This window comes from Oncorhynchus kisutch, linkage group LG14, assembly GCF_002021735.2.
Source record: "Oncorhynchus kisutch isolate 150728-3 linkage group LG14, Okis_V2, whole genome shotgun sequence".
In the NCBI taxonomy this organism is placed as follows: domain Eukaryota; kingdom Metazoa; phylum Chordata; class Actinopteri; order Salmoniformes; family Salmonidae; genus Oncorhynchus; species Oncorhynchus kisutch.
This window is the reverse complement of record NC_034187.2, coordinates 58,280,601-58,294,067: the sequence shown is the minus strand read 5'-3', so window position 1 is coordinate 58,294,067 and position 13,467 is coordinate 58,280,601. Positions and strand designations below refer to the sequence as shown.

Genomic DNA, 13,467 nt, shown 5'->3' with positions numbered 1-13,467 from the left:
TGTCCTATTCGGTGTCCTGTGTGAATCTAAGTGTGCGTTCTCTAATTCTCTCCTTCTCTCTGTCTTTCTCTCTCTCGGAGGACCTGAGCCCTAGGACCATGTCCCAGGATTACCTGATATGATGACTCCTTGCTGTCCCCAGTCCACCTGGCCGTGCTGCTGCTCCAGTTTCAACTGTGCTGCCTTCTTATTATTCGAACATGCTGGTCATTTATGAACATTTGAACATCTTGGCCATGTTCTGTTATAATCTCCACCCGGCACAGCCAGAAGAGGACTGGCCACCCCACATAGCCTGGTTCCTCTCTAGGTTTCTTCCTAGGTTTTGGCCTTTCAAGGGAGTTTTTCCTAGCCACCGTGATTCTACACCTGCATTGCTTGCTGTTTGGGGTTTTAGGCTGGGTTTCTGTACAGCACTTTGAGATATCAGCTGATGTACGAAGGGCTATATAAATACATTTGATTTGATTTGATATTGCTTTCACTTATCCTGTGTTTTCAGACCAGTGCAGATGAAAGAGAGGAGACAATGAGAGGAAGACCCTATAGACTATTGAGAGGCACCCTTGCACTGTACTCATCGATTTGACATTCCTGGGAAACGTGATCCTGCCAGGTTCTCATCAGCTGTATCAGCGCCTCACCTCATGACAGGGTGTTGAGCCACACATAAGTTGCAGTGATGTCTATGGCCAAGTATGCAAACAAGACCGGAACATAGTGAATTCACTGTGCTGCAAGTTTTAACAGGTTCTAGCATTCCGTAATAATGAGGTGACTGAAGGGAGAGGAAAAGTTGTTTGGCTGGTTGTTTTTTGGGTTCACTTGAAAAAATCTCTTTCATAGTGAAACATAATTCTTATTTAAAATATAAGTGATATGATGTCCTGTTGGAAGACAGACAGACAGACAGACCATTGCATGCAGAGACATTGGAATGAGACATCACATAATGACACTATTACAATGCAAAGGGCAGGACTGTCTGAAAGTGAATTATGTGGAAGACTGTAAGACTGCACTGAATTGCCTGTGCCAGTGTTTCCTTCCCAAAATCAAATCAAATAAAATAAAAAAATTGTTGTATTGTATTAGTCACATGCACTGATATAACTAAGAGTGAAATGCTTACTTATGAGCCCAATGCAGTTTAAAAATAAATAAAAAATACGGATAAGAATAAAAAATAAAAGTAACAAGTAATTAAAATAACAATAGCGAGACAATATACGGGGGGGAACCGGTACAGAGTCAATCTGCAGGGGCACCGGTTAGTTGATGTAATATGTACATGTAGGTAGAGGAATTAAAGTGACTATGCATAGATGCTAACAACAGAGGCTAGCAGCGGTGTAAAAGAGGTGGAGAGGGGGAGGGGGGCAGAAGCTTTTTAGAAGCCTCTTGGACCTAGACTTGGCGCTCCGGTACCGCTTGCTGTGCAGTAGCAGAGAGAACAGTCTATGACTAGGGTGGCTGGAGTCTTTGACAATTTTTAGGGCCTTCCTGGATGGCAGGAAGCTTGGCTGGGCCGTTCGCACTACCCTATGTAGTGCCTTGTGAATGGCGCAGCTATAGAACCTTTTGTAGATCTGAGGACCCATGCCACCTGGGGGCGGCCCGTCAGGAGGTCCAGGATCCAGTTGAAGAGGGAGGTGTTTAGTCCCAGGGTCCTTATCTTTTTGATGAGATTTGAGGGCACTATGGTGTTGAACGCTGAGCTGTAGTCAATGAATAGCATTCTCACATAGGTGTTCTTTTTGTCAAGGTGGGAAATGGCAGTGTGGAGTGCAATAGAGATTGCATCATCTGTTGATCTGTTGTGTCGGTATGCAAATTGGAGTGAGTCTAGGGTTTCTGGGATAATGCATTGATGTAAGATTTGACCAGCCTTTCAAAGCACTTCATGGCTACAGACGAGAGTGCTACGGGTCGGTAGTAATTTAGGCAGGGTACCTTAGTGTTCTTGGGCACAGGCACTATGGTGGTCTGCTTAAAACCTGGCGGTATTACAGATTCAGACAGGGAGAGGTTGAAAATGTCAGTGATGACACTTGCCAGTTGGTCAGCGCATGCTTGCAGTACCCATCCTGGTAATCCGTATGGCCCTGCGGCCTTGGGAATGTTGACCTGTTTAAAGGTCTTACTCACATCTCCTGCGGAGAGCGTGATCACACAGTCTTCCGGAACAGCTGGTGCTCTCATGCATGTTTCAGTGTTACTTGCCTCAAAGCGAGCATAGAAGTAGTTTAGCTCATCTGGTAGGCTCGTGTCACTGCTTGTAGTCTGTAATGGTTTGCAAGCCCTGCCACATCCGACAAGCGTCAGAGCCGGTGTAGTATGATTCGATCTTAGTCCTGTATTGATGCTTTGCCTGTTTGATGGTTCATCGGGGGGCATAGGGGGATTTCTTATAAGCTTCCGGGTTAGAGTCCCGCTCCTTGAAAGCGGCAGCTCTAGCCTTTAGCTCAGTGTGGATGTTGCCTGTAATCCATGGCTTCTGGTTGGGGTATGTACGTACCGTCACTGTGGGAATGACATCATCAATGCACTTATTGATGAAGCCAATGACTGATGTGGTGTACTCCTCAATGCCATCGGAGGAATCCTGGAACATATTCCAGTCTGTGCTAGCAAAACAATCCTCTAGCTTAGCATCTGCTTCATCTGACCACTTTTTTATTGATCTAGTCACTGGTGCTTCCTACTTTAATTTTTGCTTGTAAGCAGGAATCAGGAAGTTGAATTATGGTCAGATTTGCCAAATGGAGGGCGAGGGAGAACATTATATGCGTGTGGAGTAAAGGTGGTCCAGAGTTTTTTTCCATCTGGTTGCACATTTAACATGTTGATAGACATTTGGTAAAACGGATTTAAGTTTCCCTGCATTAAAGTCCCTGGCTACTAGGTGCGTCGTCCCTGGCTTCAAGGAGCGCCGTCTCTGGGTGAGCATGTTCTTGTTTGCTTATGGCGGAATACAGCTCATTCAATGCTGTCTTATTAGTGCCAGCCTCAGTTTGTGGTGGTACGTAAACAGCAATGAAAAGTACAGATGAAAACTCTCTTGGTAGATACTGTGGTCTACAGCATATCATGTGATACTCTACCTCAGGCAAGCAATAGCTCGAAACTTCCTTAGATATCGTGCACCAGCTGTTATTTATAAAAATACATAGTCCACCGCCCCTTGTCTTACCAGATGCCGCTGTTCTATCCTGCCGGTACAGCGTATAACCAGCCAGCTGCATGTTGATAGTGTCGTCGTTCAGCCACAACTCCCTGAAGCATAAGATGTTACAGTTTGAATGTCCCGTTGGTAGTTTATTCTTCCGTGTAGGTCATCGATTCTATTCTCCAAAGATTTCACATTTGCTAGCAGAATGGAGGGAAGTGTGGGTTTATTCGGTCGCCTACAAAGTCTTAGAAGGCACCCTCTGGCCCCTTTTTCTCCACCTCATCTTCACACAAATCACAGGGATCTGGGCCTGTTCCCGAGAAAGCAGTATCTCATTTGCGTCATGCTCAACAGACTCGTTAAAGGAAAAATAAAATATTCTGCCAGTCCGTGGTGAGTAATCGCAGTCCTGATGTCCAGAAGTTCTTTTCGGTTATAAGAGACGGTAGCGGCAACATTATGTACAAAATAAGTACACGCAAACAACGCAAATAAACAAAGACAATAGGTTGGGGACACGTAAAACGTCAGCCTTCTTCTCCGGCGCCATTGTTACAAAAACATATATGGATATGAGTAATTATGTTTGTTTGTCTTTTATGAAGTAGCTTCTATAAGTTATTTACTCATGCTGTACTCTCATTCATTCATGGAGAGTTTTTCATCTTAAAATCATGAAAGATAATTTGATCATTAATGCCTAATTTGTCTATTGTTTAAAATAGTAGGTACATTGTAGCGTGGAGGCCACCCCTTAGTCTCCTGAACAGTGCCATTTCAACATAGGCCTAAACGTCTCAGCAATGAGACATCGTACCAGAGACATTGACAGATACCTCAGTTAGGGCTTGCCAGCCCTGTCAAACACACTTGATCCTGTGGCTTTACAAATTTGGGCGTGGTGTCTGTTTTTCTGGAAGACAGCGAGGAGGAGTGGCGAGAGAACAGGACATCGAAAGCTCTGAAGGCAGGACACACCCTTCTCCCCTGGGAAACCAGTCGCTACTGAGCCCGCATGTGAAACCAAACAGCTGCGCATTCTAGAGACACATTAAGCGTTTTACTGTGGTCTTCGATTATGACATGAATTCGTTTTTTACAAGCATACAGTATATCACAAAAGTGAGTACACCCCTCACATTTTTGTAAATATTTGAGCATATCTTTTCATGTGACAACACTGAAGAAATTACACTTTGCTACAATGTAAAGTAGTGAGGGTACAGCTTGTATAACAGTGTAAATTTGCTGTCCCCTCAAAATAACTCAACACACAGCCATTAATGTCTAAACTGCTGGCAACATAAGTGAGTACACCCCTAGGTGAAAATGTCAAAATTGGGCCCAATTAGCCATTTTCCCTCCCCGGTGTCATGTGACTCGTTAGTCAGCAAATGTATGTTTAACAGAGGTGGGTGGTAGTGCGAAGCAACGGGTTTGGACCCGACTGTGCAGATCCAGTGTCTAGGCTAGATTTAGGCCTGTCAAAACAGCCAATCTGGAATCATAACATTTCATATTATTCTGTATGTAAATCCAAGACAAATCATTTAGGATGATACAGTATGTTATGTTTTGCATGGTATATATTAATTCCTGGATGATATGTTACGAATTACAATTTTGTTTTTGCGTTAAGTAGCCTTGTGTCTTATGTAACGATACCAAACGTAACATATCATGGTAATTTGTGTGTCCCGGATTTGCTTTACCTATGTTACGTATAGTCAATGAGACCAGGCTGCAACAGCCCATTTCTTTGTGGTAGCATAATGAAGGATCTGGTTGACTGGTTTTCATGTAAACACCCCAATAGGCCTATGACAATTTATGGACAGAAACAGTTTTATCGAGTCCCATGTCTCCCCACCACTCTGTTAATACTTACAAGAATGTTGTCGTGCCTGTTCATTGTGCGCACATCACTTTTTAGTTCGCCAGCCTTATCAACCTCTGATAACTTTGTAAAAATGAATGCAGGCCAAATGGCAATTGGAATGGACAATGACAAACGACTTCAATTATAAACAACCTCGGGAAAAAAGCCTGCCCGTAAGGACCGTCCATGTATGCATGGTTCATAAATGTTTCTCACAATAGGCCTATTGAGAAATGTATTATTTTGGGAGGATATTCAAAGCTTTACAGACACTGCATGAAATAGGTAGGCTTATACGAGGGGTTCAAAAAATGCAACAATAAAGATGAAGAATTCCAGTGTAAACTTGCAGACTGTTTCAACTTTTGCTAAATGTTTCCAGATGTTGAGGGAAGCACTCCCAGGCTCCTCTTGAATAGCCTACATATTTTAAATGCACAACTGTGTAGGCTACTCTCTGCAAAACTTCTAAATTAAAGAGAACTTTGCAATAAAATAAGGGTGGTAGGCCTATATGACTGCATGTCTGCCTCGTGAAGTTTACAGTCCCAATGCATCGGGTTACACTGAGTGCACTGTACTTTCCCATAGCTTTCTCTGACTGACACGGAAGGTGGAATCAAGTTGCATTTTTTTCATTTTCTTGAGTGGGATCATTTAGGAATCTTGCCAATATGTGACAGAAGCAATTGAACGCTGAGCGAGAAAAGTAGCAATTGCTGAACATCAGAGAGAAAACTTTACTTTGAAAAAGGACAGCACAAAACGATCCAAATGGCTGAACAGGTAGGCCTACTATACCATTTTAAAATCATACCTTTGGTGTCTTTTTCTGTATCTATTTATCTATGTGTGTACAGTATGTATGTGTATATACACAGTGTGTATGTATGTATGTGTATATACACAGTGTGTATGTATGTATGCATATTCTTTTACTGCTCTAGGGATATAATTATTGTTTGGACCTTATTTACTACTATGTATTGATTTTTACCATACATTTTTTCACTCTTGATGCGATGTGCAATGTAGAGAACACCGGAAGAAGAATTATCGTTTCACAGTGAATTATTGTAATGTTTGTTTATGTGCCAATTATTCCCATTAGGGATGGGTTGCCAACTGGTGATTTGACATTCAAATCAAATGTCATTCATTCCTTTTCATTCATCAGCACTTGTCAAAACGTTGCACTTGAAGAGATGGTGGCTTATCTCATCCTAGAAGCAAGGAATGGAGTTGTTGCATTCTTTTGGTGATAACTTCCCCCAACTTCTACGCATCGTTCTGATTACCGTTGGAAGTGGCACAAGATGTAGTTTAACCAAAATTCCATTGACATATTATGCTATCCAATTTACATCATGACACAGTCCATGAGATCGTCCTATAGGTGTTTGCATATAGCCAACTTTGCATGCACTCTTGCCAGCTTAACGTGAGTTTACCACGAATCATTTCAAAGCACTGATCAGTGTGCATGCTGGACAGCAGCAAAGAATGTGGACAATAACAAATTAATCTAGGCCATATGCTGTTGAGGGAGCAAGGAGCAATTCTCAATTGTGTCTATAGACAGACCATGTGTGGAAATGGAAAGCACGGGGAGGCAATCAGTCCCTTCTTATTCCGTCCCCATGGCCTATGCCACAGAGACCTTCTTTGTAGATTAGTGAGGGATGACAGCTAGACGAACAGACTGACACAACGCCCCAGTTTTTTCCTCTAGGCCCCCATTATTAGCCAGATAATGATCATTTGGTGTGAAAAACAAAAGTTAGATAGGCCCAATGGGTAAAAAAATGTAACGGCCACTCCACTCCTGGCACACCCTGAAAATAAACAGTCAGGGGTTGAGCTGTCATACTGTAGCTACCCCAACCTGCAGGTATTTCAAGTACCTTCTACATGTAGACAAGTTGTCTCAATTTGCCTTCCAATAGTCTCTCGTTACTGAAGCTTCTCCTCCCGACCCACCCACAGATGCTCACATTTCAATAGCATATTCAAATATCTATTTGAATAGGGGTGAGTGACATAGCAAAGTCCCTGAACAGTTATTTAATGTTAGTGATTTAGGATATAAATAAAAAGTAGTATGAACAAAAAAAGCAACAGTTACAATAGATTGGGTGTTTGGTTCTTCATTTAAAGAGAGTATGGAATGATGTCCTTCACAATGACCAACATAACAAGTCTGTGTGACACAGTTTCATATTCCACTGCCAAACATAAGGTCTACTTTTCAAACAGGTCATTTGCAACCTGGAAGTATAACTAACTGTATAACTGTACTTTTCACTCAGCATATTATTTCTCACAATTTTTTCTTTAAAACTCTGTCATCCTATGTCACCCATGAGCATACTGTTAGTTGTTTTGTGGCTTATTAGGTTTATAGCACAATACTAACTATTCAACATTGACAAAAACGACACAGAGTTGGTTAGTGCGTGATTTGTGCGGAGAAGAATGCTGCAGTGTTGTTCGAACAGTCACTCAAGGACAGGATTAAACATCGGAGTGTCGTCTTTGCGTAAACTTCCGACGCATGAAGGCATGCTGGATATGCACTTGAGGGCGGATGTGAGTGTGTCTGATTGTTTTGGTATTTGGGACTAAATTGAGTGGAGGTCGGTACACTTCAGCACTCACCTGGGGAGTCTGTCTGATGAATATGTTAACTTTCTTTCTTAATGATCTATTATAATAATAAACGTCACATAATGAACTTCAAAGTACTGTCAGATAATGCTTTTGTTATTGTTATATTATTTGATCCCCCCACCCTAACTCGTTTATTTCTCCTCCTCTGGCGCAGCACTCCGACCTGGAAAAGGCCATCAACACTTTGGTCACAAAGTTCCATGCCGCTGCGGCCAATAAAGGTCCCACGCTCCAAACCAAAGAGTTCAAAGACCTCCTCTCCTCCCAGCTGCCCAACTTAGTCAAGGTACATAAGCAGCAACTGTCGACTCCATTGCCCTCGCCCTCCCCGGCCACACCTGCCATTGATTCTACCAGTAGGGCGTGACTCTGACTCTTACCACCCCCCCCCCCACTCAACCACACACATACAGTACACGCCACATCCTATGACTCCCAAACAAACACTCAGGAAAAGCCTGCAGGCGTTGGTTGCCAGGCTGGATGCAAAATAAACTTGGCTGTAATCTACTTGGCACTCAGTAACCAATTGAGTTTTAAACATGTTAGCACATATCATGAGCACCTACGCTGGATTGTAAACTACCTGGATGTCCATGGTTTAAAGGCCCAATGCAGCCATATTTTCTCTCAATATCAAATCATTTCTGGGTAACAATTATGTACTTTACTGTTATGTTTTTCAATTAAAATGGGCAAAAAGACACACAAATAAATGAATTAGGACTGTCTGGGAGTGGTCTGAGTGAGGGGCCTAATTGGACGAGCCTAATGAGAGGGATATATAACCTGAAAACTAGATTTTATTCGCAGAGAGGTTTAAAACTCTTTGTTATTCGTCTATTACCTTATACCGCCTGGTGATAACACCAGACAGGCCAAAACTCCATCCCACCAAAACAGGCAGAAATTTCAGCCAGTCTTTATAAACAGCTCTTCCCAATTTCACAGTATTATTCCAACCTCATAGTGTGTAAATATACACTGAGTGTACAAAACATGAACACTTGCTCTTTCTATGACATAGACTGATCAGTCGAATCCAGGTGAAACCTATGATCCCTTATTGGTGTAACTTGTTAAATCCACTTCAATCAGTGTAGATGAAGGGGAGGAGACAGGCTAAAGAAAGATTTTTAAGCCTTGAGACAATTGAGACATGTATTGTGTATGTGTGGCATGGGCATCCTCATTGTGTCAAGAACTGCAACGCTGCTGGGTTTTTCACGCTCAACAGTTTCCCATATGTATCAAGAATGGTCCTCTACCCAAAGGAATCCAGCCAACTTCACACAACTTTGGAAAGCACTGGAGTCAACATAGGCCAGCATCACAGTGGAACACTTTCGACACCTTATAGAGTACATGCCCCGACGAATTGAGGCGGGTGTTCTCAGTGTATATAAAACAAGGGCACTGGCCCTTTAAAGTTAAACGTCTCGCTAGGAACTGAATCTGACACATGCTTTATTTGAGTATTTATTTAAGTATCTTCATTTTGCAACTCGCTGCTTAGTTGTCTGAGGCCTAAGGCAGTTTTCCAGGACTAGTCTGAATCTGCCAGTGGTTGACAAAGATAGCTATGCTTCTGAAAAACAGGAAAAGGTCCGTTCAAATATATAAACAAGTGATGAAGGTTTAAGGTTGTTCTCTCATCTGGAGGGGGATTAAATGTTCTGACAGAGAAGTAAATAACAGTTTTCCTTATGAACAGAACAGAACAACTGTAGGCCTAATTGTAATATGACTCCTTGCACCAAGTCGACTTCATCCACCACTTGACAATCAAGTAGAGTATTTCTGCTACACAATAGTTAGCCACAACAGCTCGGACATACAGTGCATTCAGGTCGAGTGGCCAAAGAGGTCTATTTTCATGTCATCCAACAAATGTAAACGACTGGAGTTTGCTAAACAGTATTGGCACTTGGATTAGAACCGGTGCCATGTTCAGATGACATCATAATAGAGCTCTTTGGCCACGCACACCAGTGGTGGGTTTGGCGTCGAAAGGTTGTATAAGCAGAAAATCAGTGTTGGAAAAAGTACTCAAATGTCGTACTTGAGTAAAGTTTAAGATACCTTAATAGAAAATGACTCAAGTAAAAGTGAAAGTCGCCCAGTAAAATAATACTTGAGTAAAAGTCTAAAAGTATTTGGTTTTACACATACTTTAGTGTCAAAAGTAAATGTAATTGCAAAAATATACTTTAGTATACAATAGTAAAAGTAAAAGTATACATCATTTCAAACTACTTATATTAAGCAAACCAGACGGCACCATTTTCTTGTTTTTTATTTATTTGCGGATAGCCAGGGGCACACTCCAACACAGACATTAATTTACAAACAAAGCATTTGTGTTTAGTCGGTCAGTAGGTGTTAGTGTTTAGATAAGGGTCAGTAGGGATGTTCTCGTGACAAGTGTGTGAATTGGACCATTTTCCTGTCGAAATGTAATGTGTACTTTGGGTGTCAGGAAAAATGTATGGAGTAAAAAGTACATTATTATCTTTAGGAATGTAGTGAAGTACAGTACAGATACCCCCTCAAAATACTTAAGTATTACTTTAAAGTATTTTTACTTAAGTACTTTACACCACTGCAGAAAATAACCCCCATACCTATTGTAAAATATGGTGGTGATTCCTAGAAAAAGAGCCATGGATCTATAACCACAAGAGGGTAACAACGCCTGAAACATATGACACAGTTGACAAAGTTCACACTTTGGCTGAATACCAAATCACTCCATTCCCCTCGCCCCCCCATTTGAGCGTTCACCGACGCCTCCGCCATATGCACATACTAAATGGAGGGAGAAAAATGTCTACCCCTGAGTCCAGGTTGATACAGCTGCATACAGTACAGTTGAAGATTGAACAATATTGGATTATGATGTCAAACATAATTACTACGCTGAGGATATCAGTAGTACTGTTGTGAATATAGCCTACCGAGTAATGAAGGCAACAATGTTATACTCTCAAAAGTGTAAAAGACGAATTGCTAACTTTCTGCTTACACATGTCTATACATGATTACTTTATTTCTTATTACATGTCCATAAGTGCTTTTTAAGTGTTAAATACCATGCCTATATTATAAAGAGTTGTTTTTGTGCTCCCTCCCTCCCCCAGACTGGAGGCTCAGAGCAAGGCCTGGGCATGATGATGAAACAGATGGGTGTGTCGGACGGTGAGGGAATCACCTTCAAGCACTTCTGGGGCTTGATCCAGTCGCTGGCCACCACGCAGCATGACCTCATTAGTAAGAAAGTGTCCAAGAGCAGCTGTGTGCTCCTGTAAGGTCCATGCCTTCTGACGGTGGTGTGAGCCAGGGGGATCAGGACAGCCTCATAGTATCCCACCCAGTGTCCGTACCCCTTCTCACCGCACTGCTCCCATCCAACCCTGGACACTCACATAGTACTCACCCCTCCCACTACAGGCATTTTATTCCCCATGCTAGGTAGTGCCAGCAGTGCTCATCTCCTTGATTTAACATCATCACATTTGTTTTTGGGGTTGACATGACGTGGAAACAATGTTGATTTTGCCCATTGGGGTGGAACTCTGGGCTATTCCTGTGGTACCTGACCTGTGGTATCCAGACATTGTGTGGTATTTTGGAACATTTTACTGCATACATTTGTTATAGCTGGGGTACAAATCCTGTGGTTTTGTATGGTAATTTTGTTTTGTTTTTATGTGGTAATTCAATGTTTTTTGTTTGTGGTTATTTGTTGTAACCACATGGTATGGTAATTGTTGTTGTAATGGTAAATTGTGTGGTAGCTGTATAACACAGGAATTCAGGTTTATGTGGTGATCGTGATCCTAGCTGTACCACAAGGTTTTTTTTATGGGATCTATATGGTCCTGTGGAACTTTTAGGTGAACAACTGGTCCTGTGGTAACTGAAACCTATTGACATACTATTAGTAAAAATGCAATAAAAAGAAACATGACAGAAAGGAATGAATTACATTAACAATAAAGGACTTAACTCCTAAAATCATATAATTTATTATAATGTGTTTTTCCCAGCAGATATTTTGGTTCCCCTCGAGGCCTTCACCTTCATCCCATGATGCAGAAGCATAAGAACAGAACTCAGAATAGAGAATGCAACAACAGTAATACTGACAGCTAAAGCTTCATAACAATAGCAAACACATTCACAAATTCTCAAATAAAAAATGTCAGTGGCTTCATAAGTCACGAAAGATGTGCAAAACCACTAAATATACACCCAAACGTTGCACAGCGCCAGTTCTATGATGTTTTTCTCTCCGCCTTCCGGAAATACCTGTAATATTTTGTGACTGAATTGAAACATGTAAATGATCTATCTCCAAGTCTGATAATACATGATCTACAAGTCAGAATCTAATATTCATACATCTGAGCAGCACCTTCAGCCTTCAAACGTTGTTAGAGCCAAGTGTAATACTGCATTGAAAATCAGACAAGGTCAAATCAGGCACTGTCCGGCATACAAAAAAAAGGTAAGACATGCTGTTATTAGAAATGAGTGTAATTGGCTAATCTCTTCCTCTTCTCTGCAACTGCACACGTGTGAGATTGAGTGAGTGACAACTAGAGCAAGCAAGAGGAAATGAGGAGAAACTTTACATGAAACTTTACATGACTCACCCAGAGGTAAGTGTCTGTTGAATCAGGACAAAAGGGATGGTCCACCACCCAAGGATGGTCGCCCCCCCCCCCCCCACTCCCCAAAAAAAGTAAAGACCAAGAGAGACTGCATAAAATATAAAAAAATACTGAGCTATGTTGCATTCTCAATTTTTTATATATATATTATTATTATTATTTTATACTAATACACTTGCTCAAAGAAAGAGATTTTGTTAAATTGGTAATATACATTTATTTTGACACCCCTGTTTTCAGTACTCCATCACCCTTGTGAGGATAACGACACTGAGACTTTTAAAAAATGTTTTATGAGATTATACTCTTTATGAGAGTGTACAAAACATTAAGAACACCTTCTTAATATTAAGTTGCACCTACCCCCTTTGCCCCCAGAACAGCCTCAATTTGTCAGGGCATGGCCTCTACAAGGTGTCGAAAGTGGCACAAGCCAAGAGCAGTGGCGGCTCCATCATGTTATTTTTTTTATTTAAAAAATATATATATATATTTCACCTTTATTTAACCAGGTAGGCTAGTTGAGAACAAGTTCTCATTTACAACTGCGACCTGGCCAAGACAAAGCAAAGTAGTGCGACACAAACAATAACCCAGAGTTACACATGGAATAAATAAGAGTACAGTCAATAACACAATAGAAAAAAAAGATTGTCTATATACAGTGTGTGCCAATGGCGTGAGGAGGTAAGGCAATGAATAGGCCATAGTTACGAATTAATTACAATTTAGCAAATGAACACTGGAGTGATAGATGTGCAGATGATGATGTACAAGTAGAAATACTGGTGCGCAAAAGAGCAGAAAAGTAAATAAAAACAATATGGGGATGAGGTAGTTAGATTGGATGGGCTATATACAGATGGGTTATGTACAGCAGCAGCGATCGGTTAGCTACTCAGATAGCTGATGTTTAAAGTTAGTGAGGGAAATATAAATCTCCAGCTTCAGGGATTTTTGCAATTCGTTCCAGTCATTGGCAGCAGAGAACTGTAAGGAAAGGTGGCCAAAGTAGGTGTTGGCTTTGGTGATGACCAGTGAGATATACCTGCTGAAGCGCGTGCTACGGG

The 13,467-nt window shown here is 41.4% G+C and overlaps 1 protein-coding gene across 1 annotated transcript; it reads left to right on the top strand.

The window, feature by feature from the left end:
- Nucleotides 1-5,704: 5,704 nt before the first annotated feature.
- LOC109877549 (protein S100-A13-like) lies at nt 5,705-11,741 on the top strand. Its single transcript, XM_031788650.1, has 3 exons — nt 5,705-5,837; nt 7,876-8,007; nt 10,862-11,741. Exons 1-3 carry the CDS (start codon nt 5,826-5,828, stop codon nt 11,027-11,029), a joined length of 312 nt encoding a protein of 103 aa, XP_031644510.1. The 5' UTR covers nt 5,705-5,825; the 3' UTR covers nt 11,030-11,741.
- Nucleotides 11,742-13,467: the final 1,726 nt, after the last annotated feature.

Coding starts and splice junctions, on each gene's coding strand:
- LOC109877549 (XM_031788650.1), top strand. Junction 8,008..10,861: donor AGCTGCCCAACTTAGTCAAG/GTACATAAGCAG, acceptor TCCCTCCCCCAG/ACTGGAGGCTCAGAGCAAGG.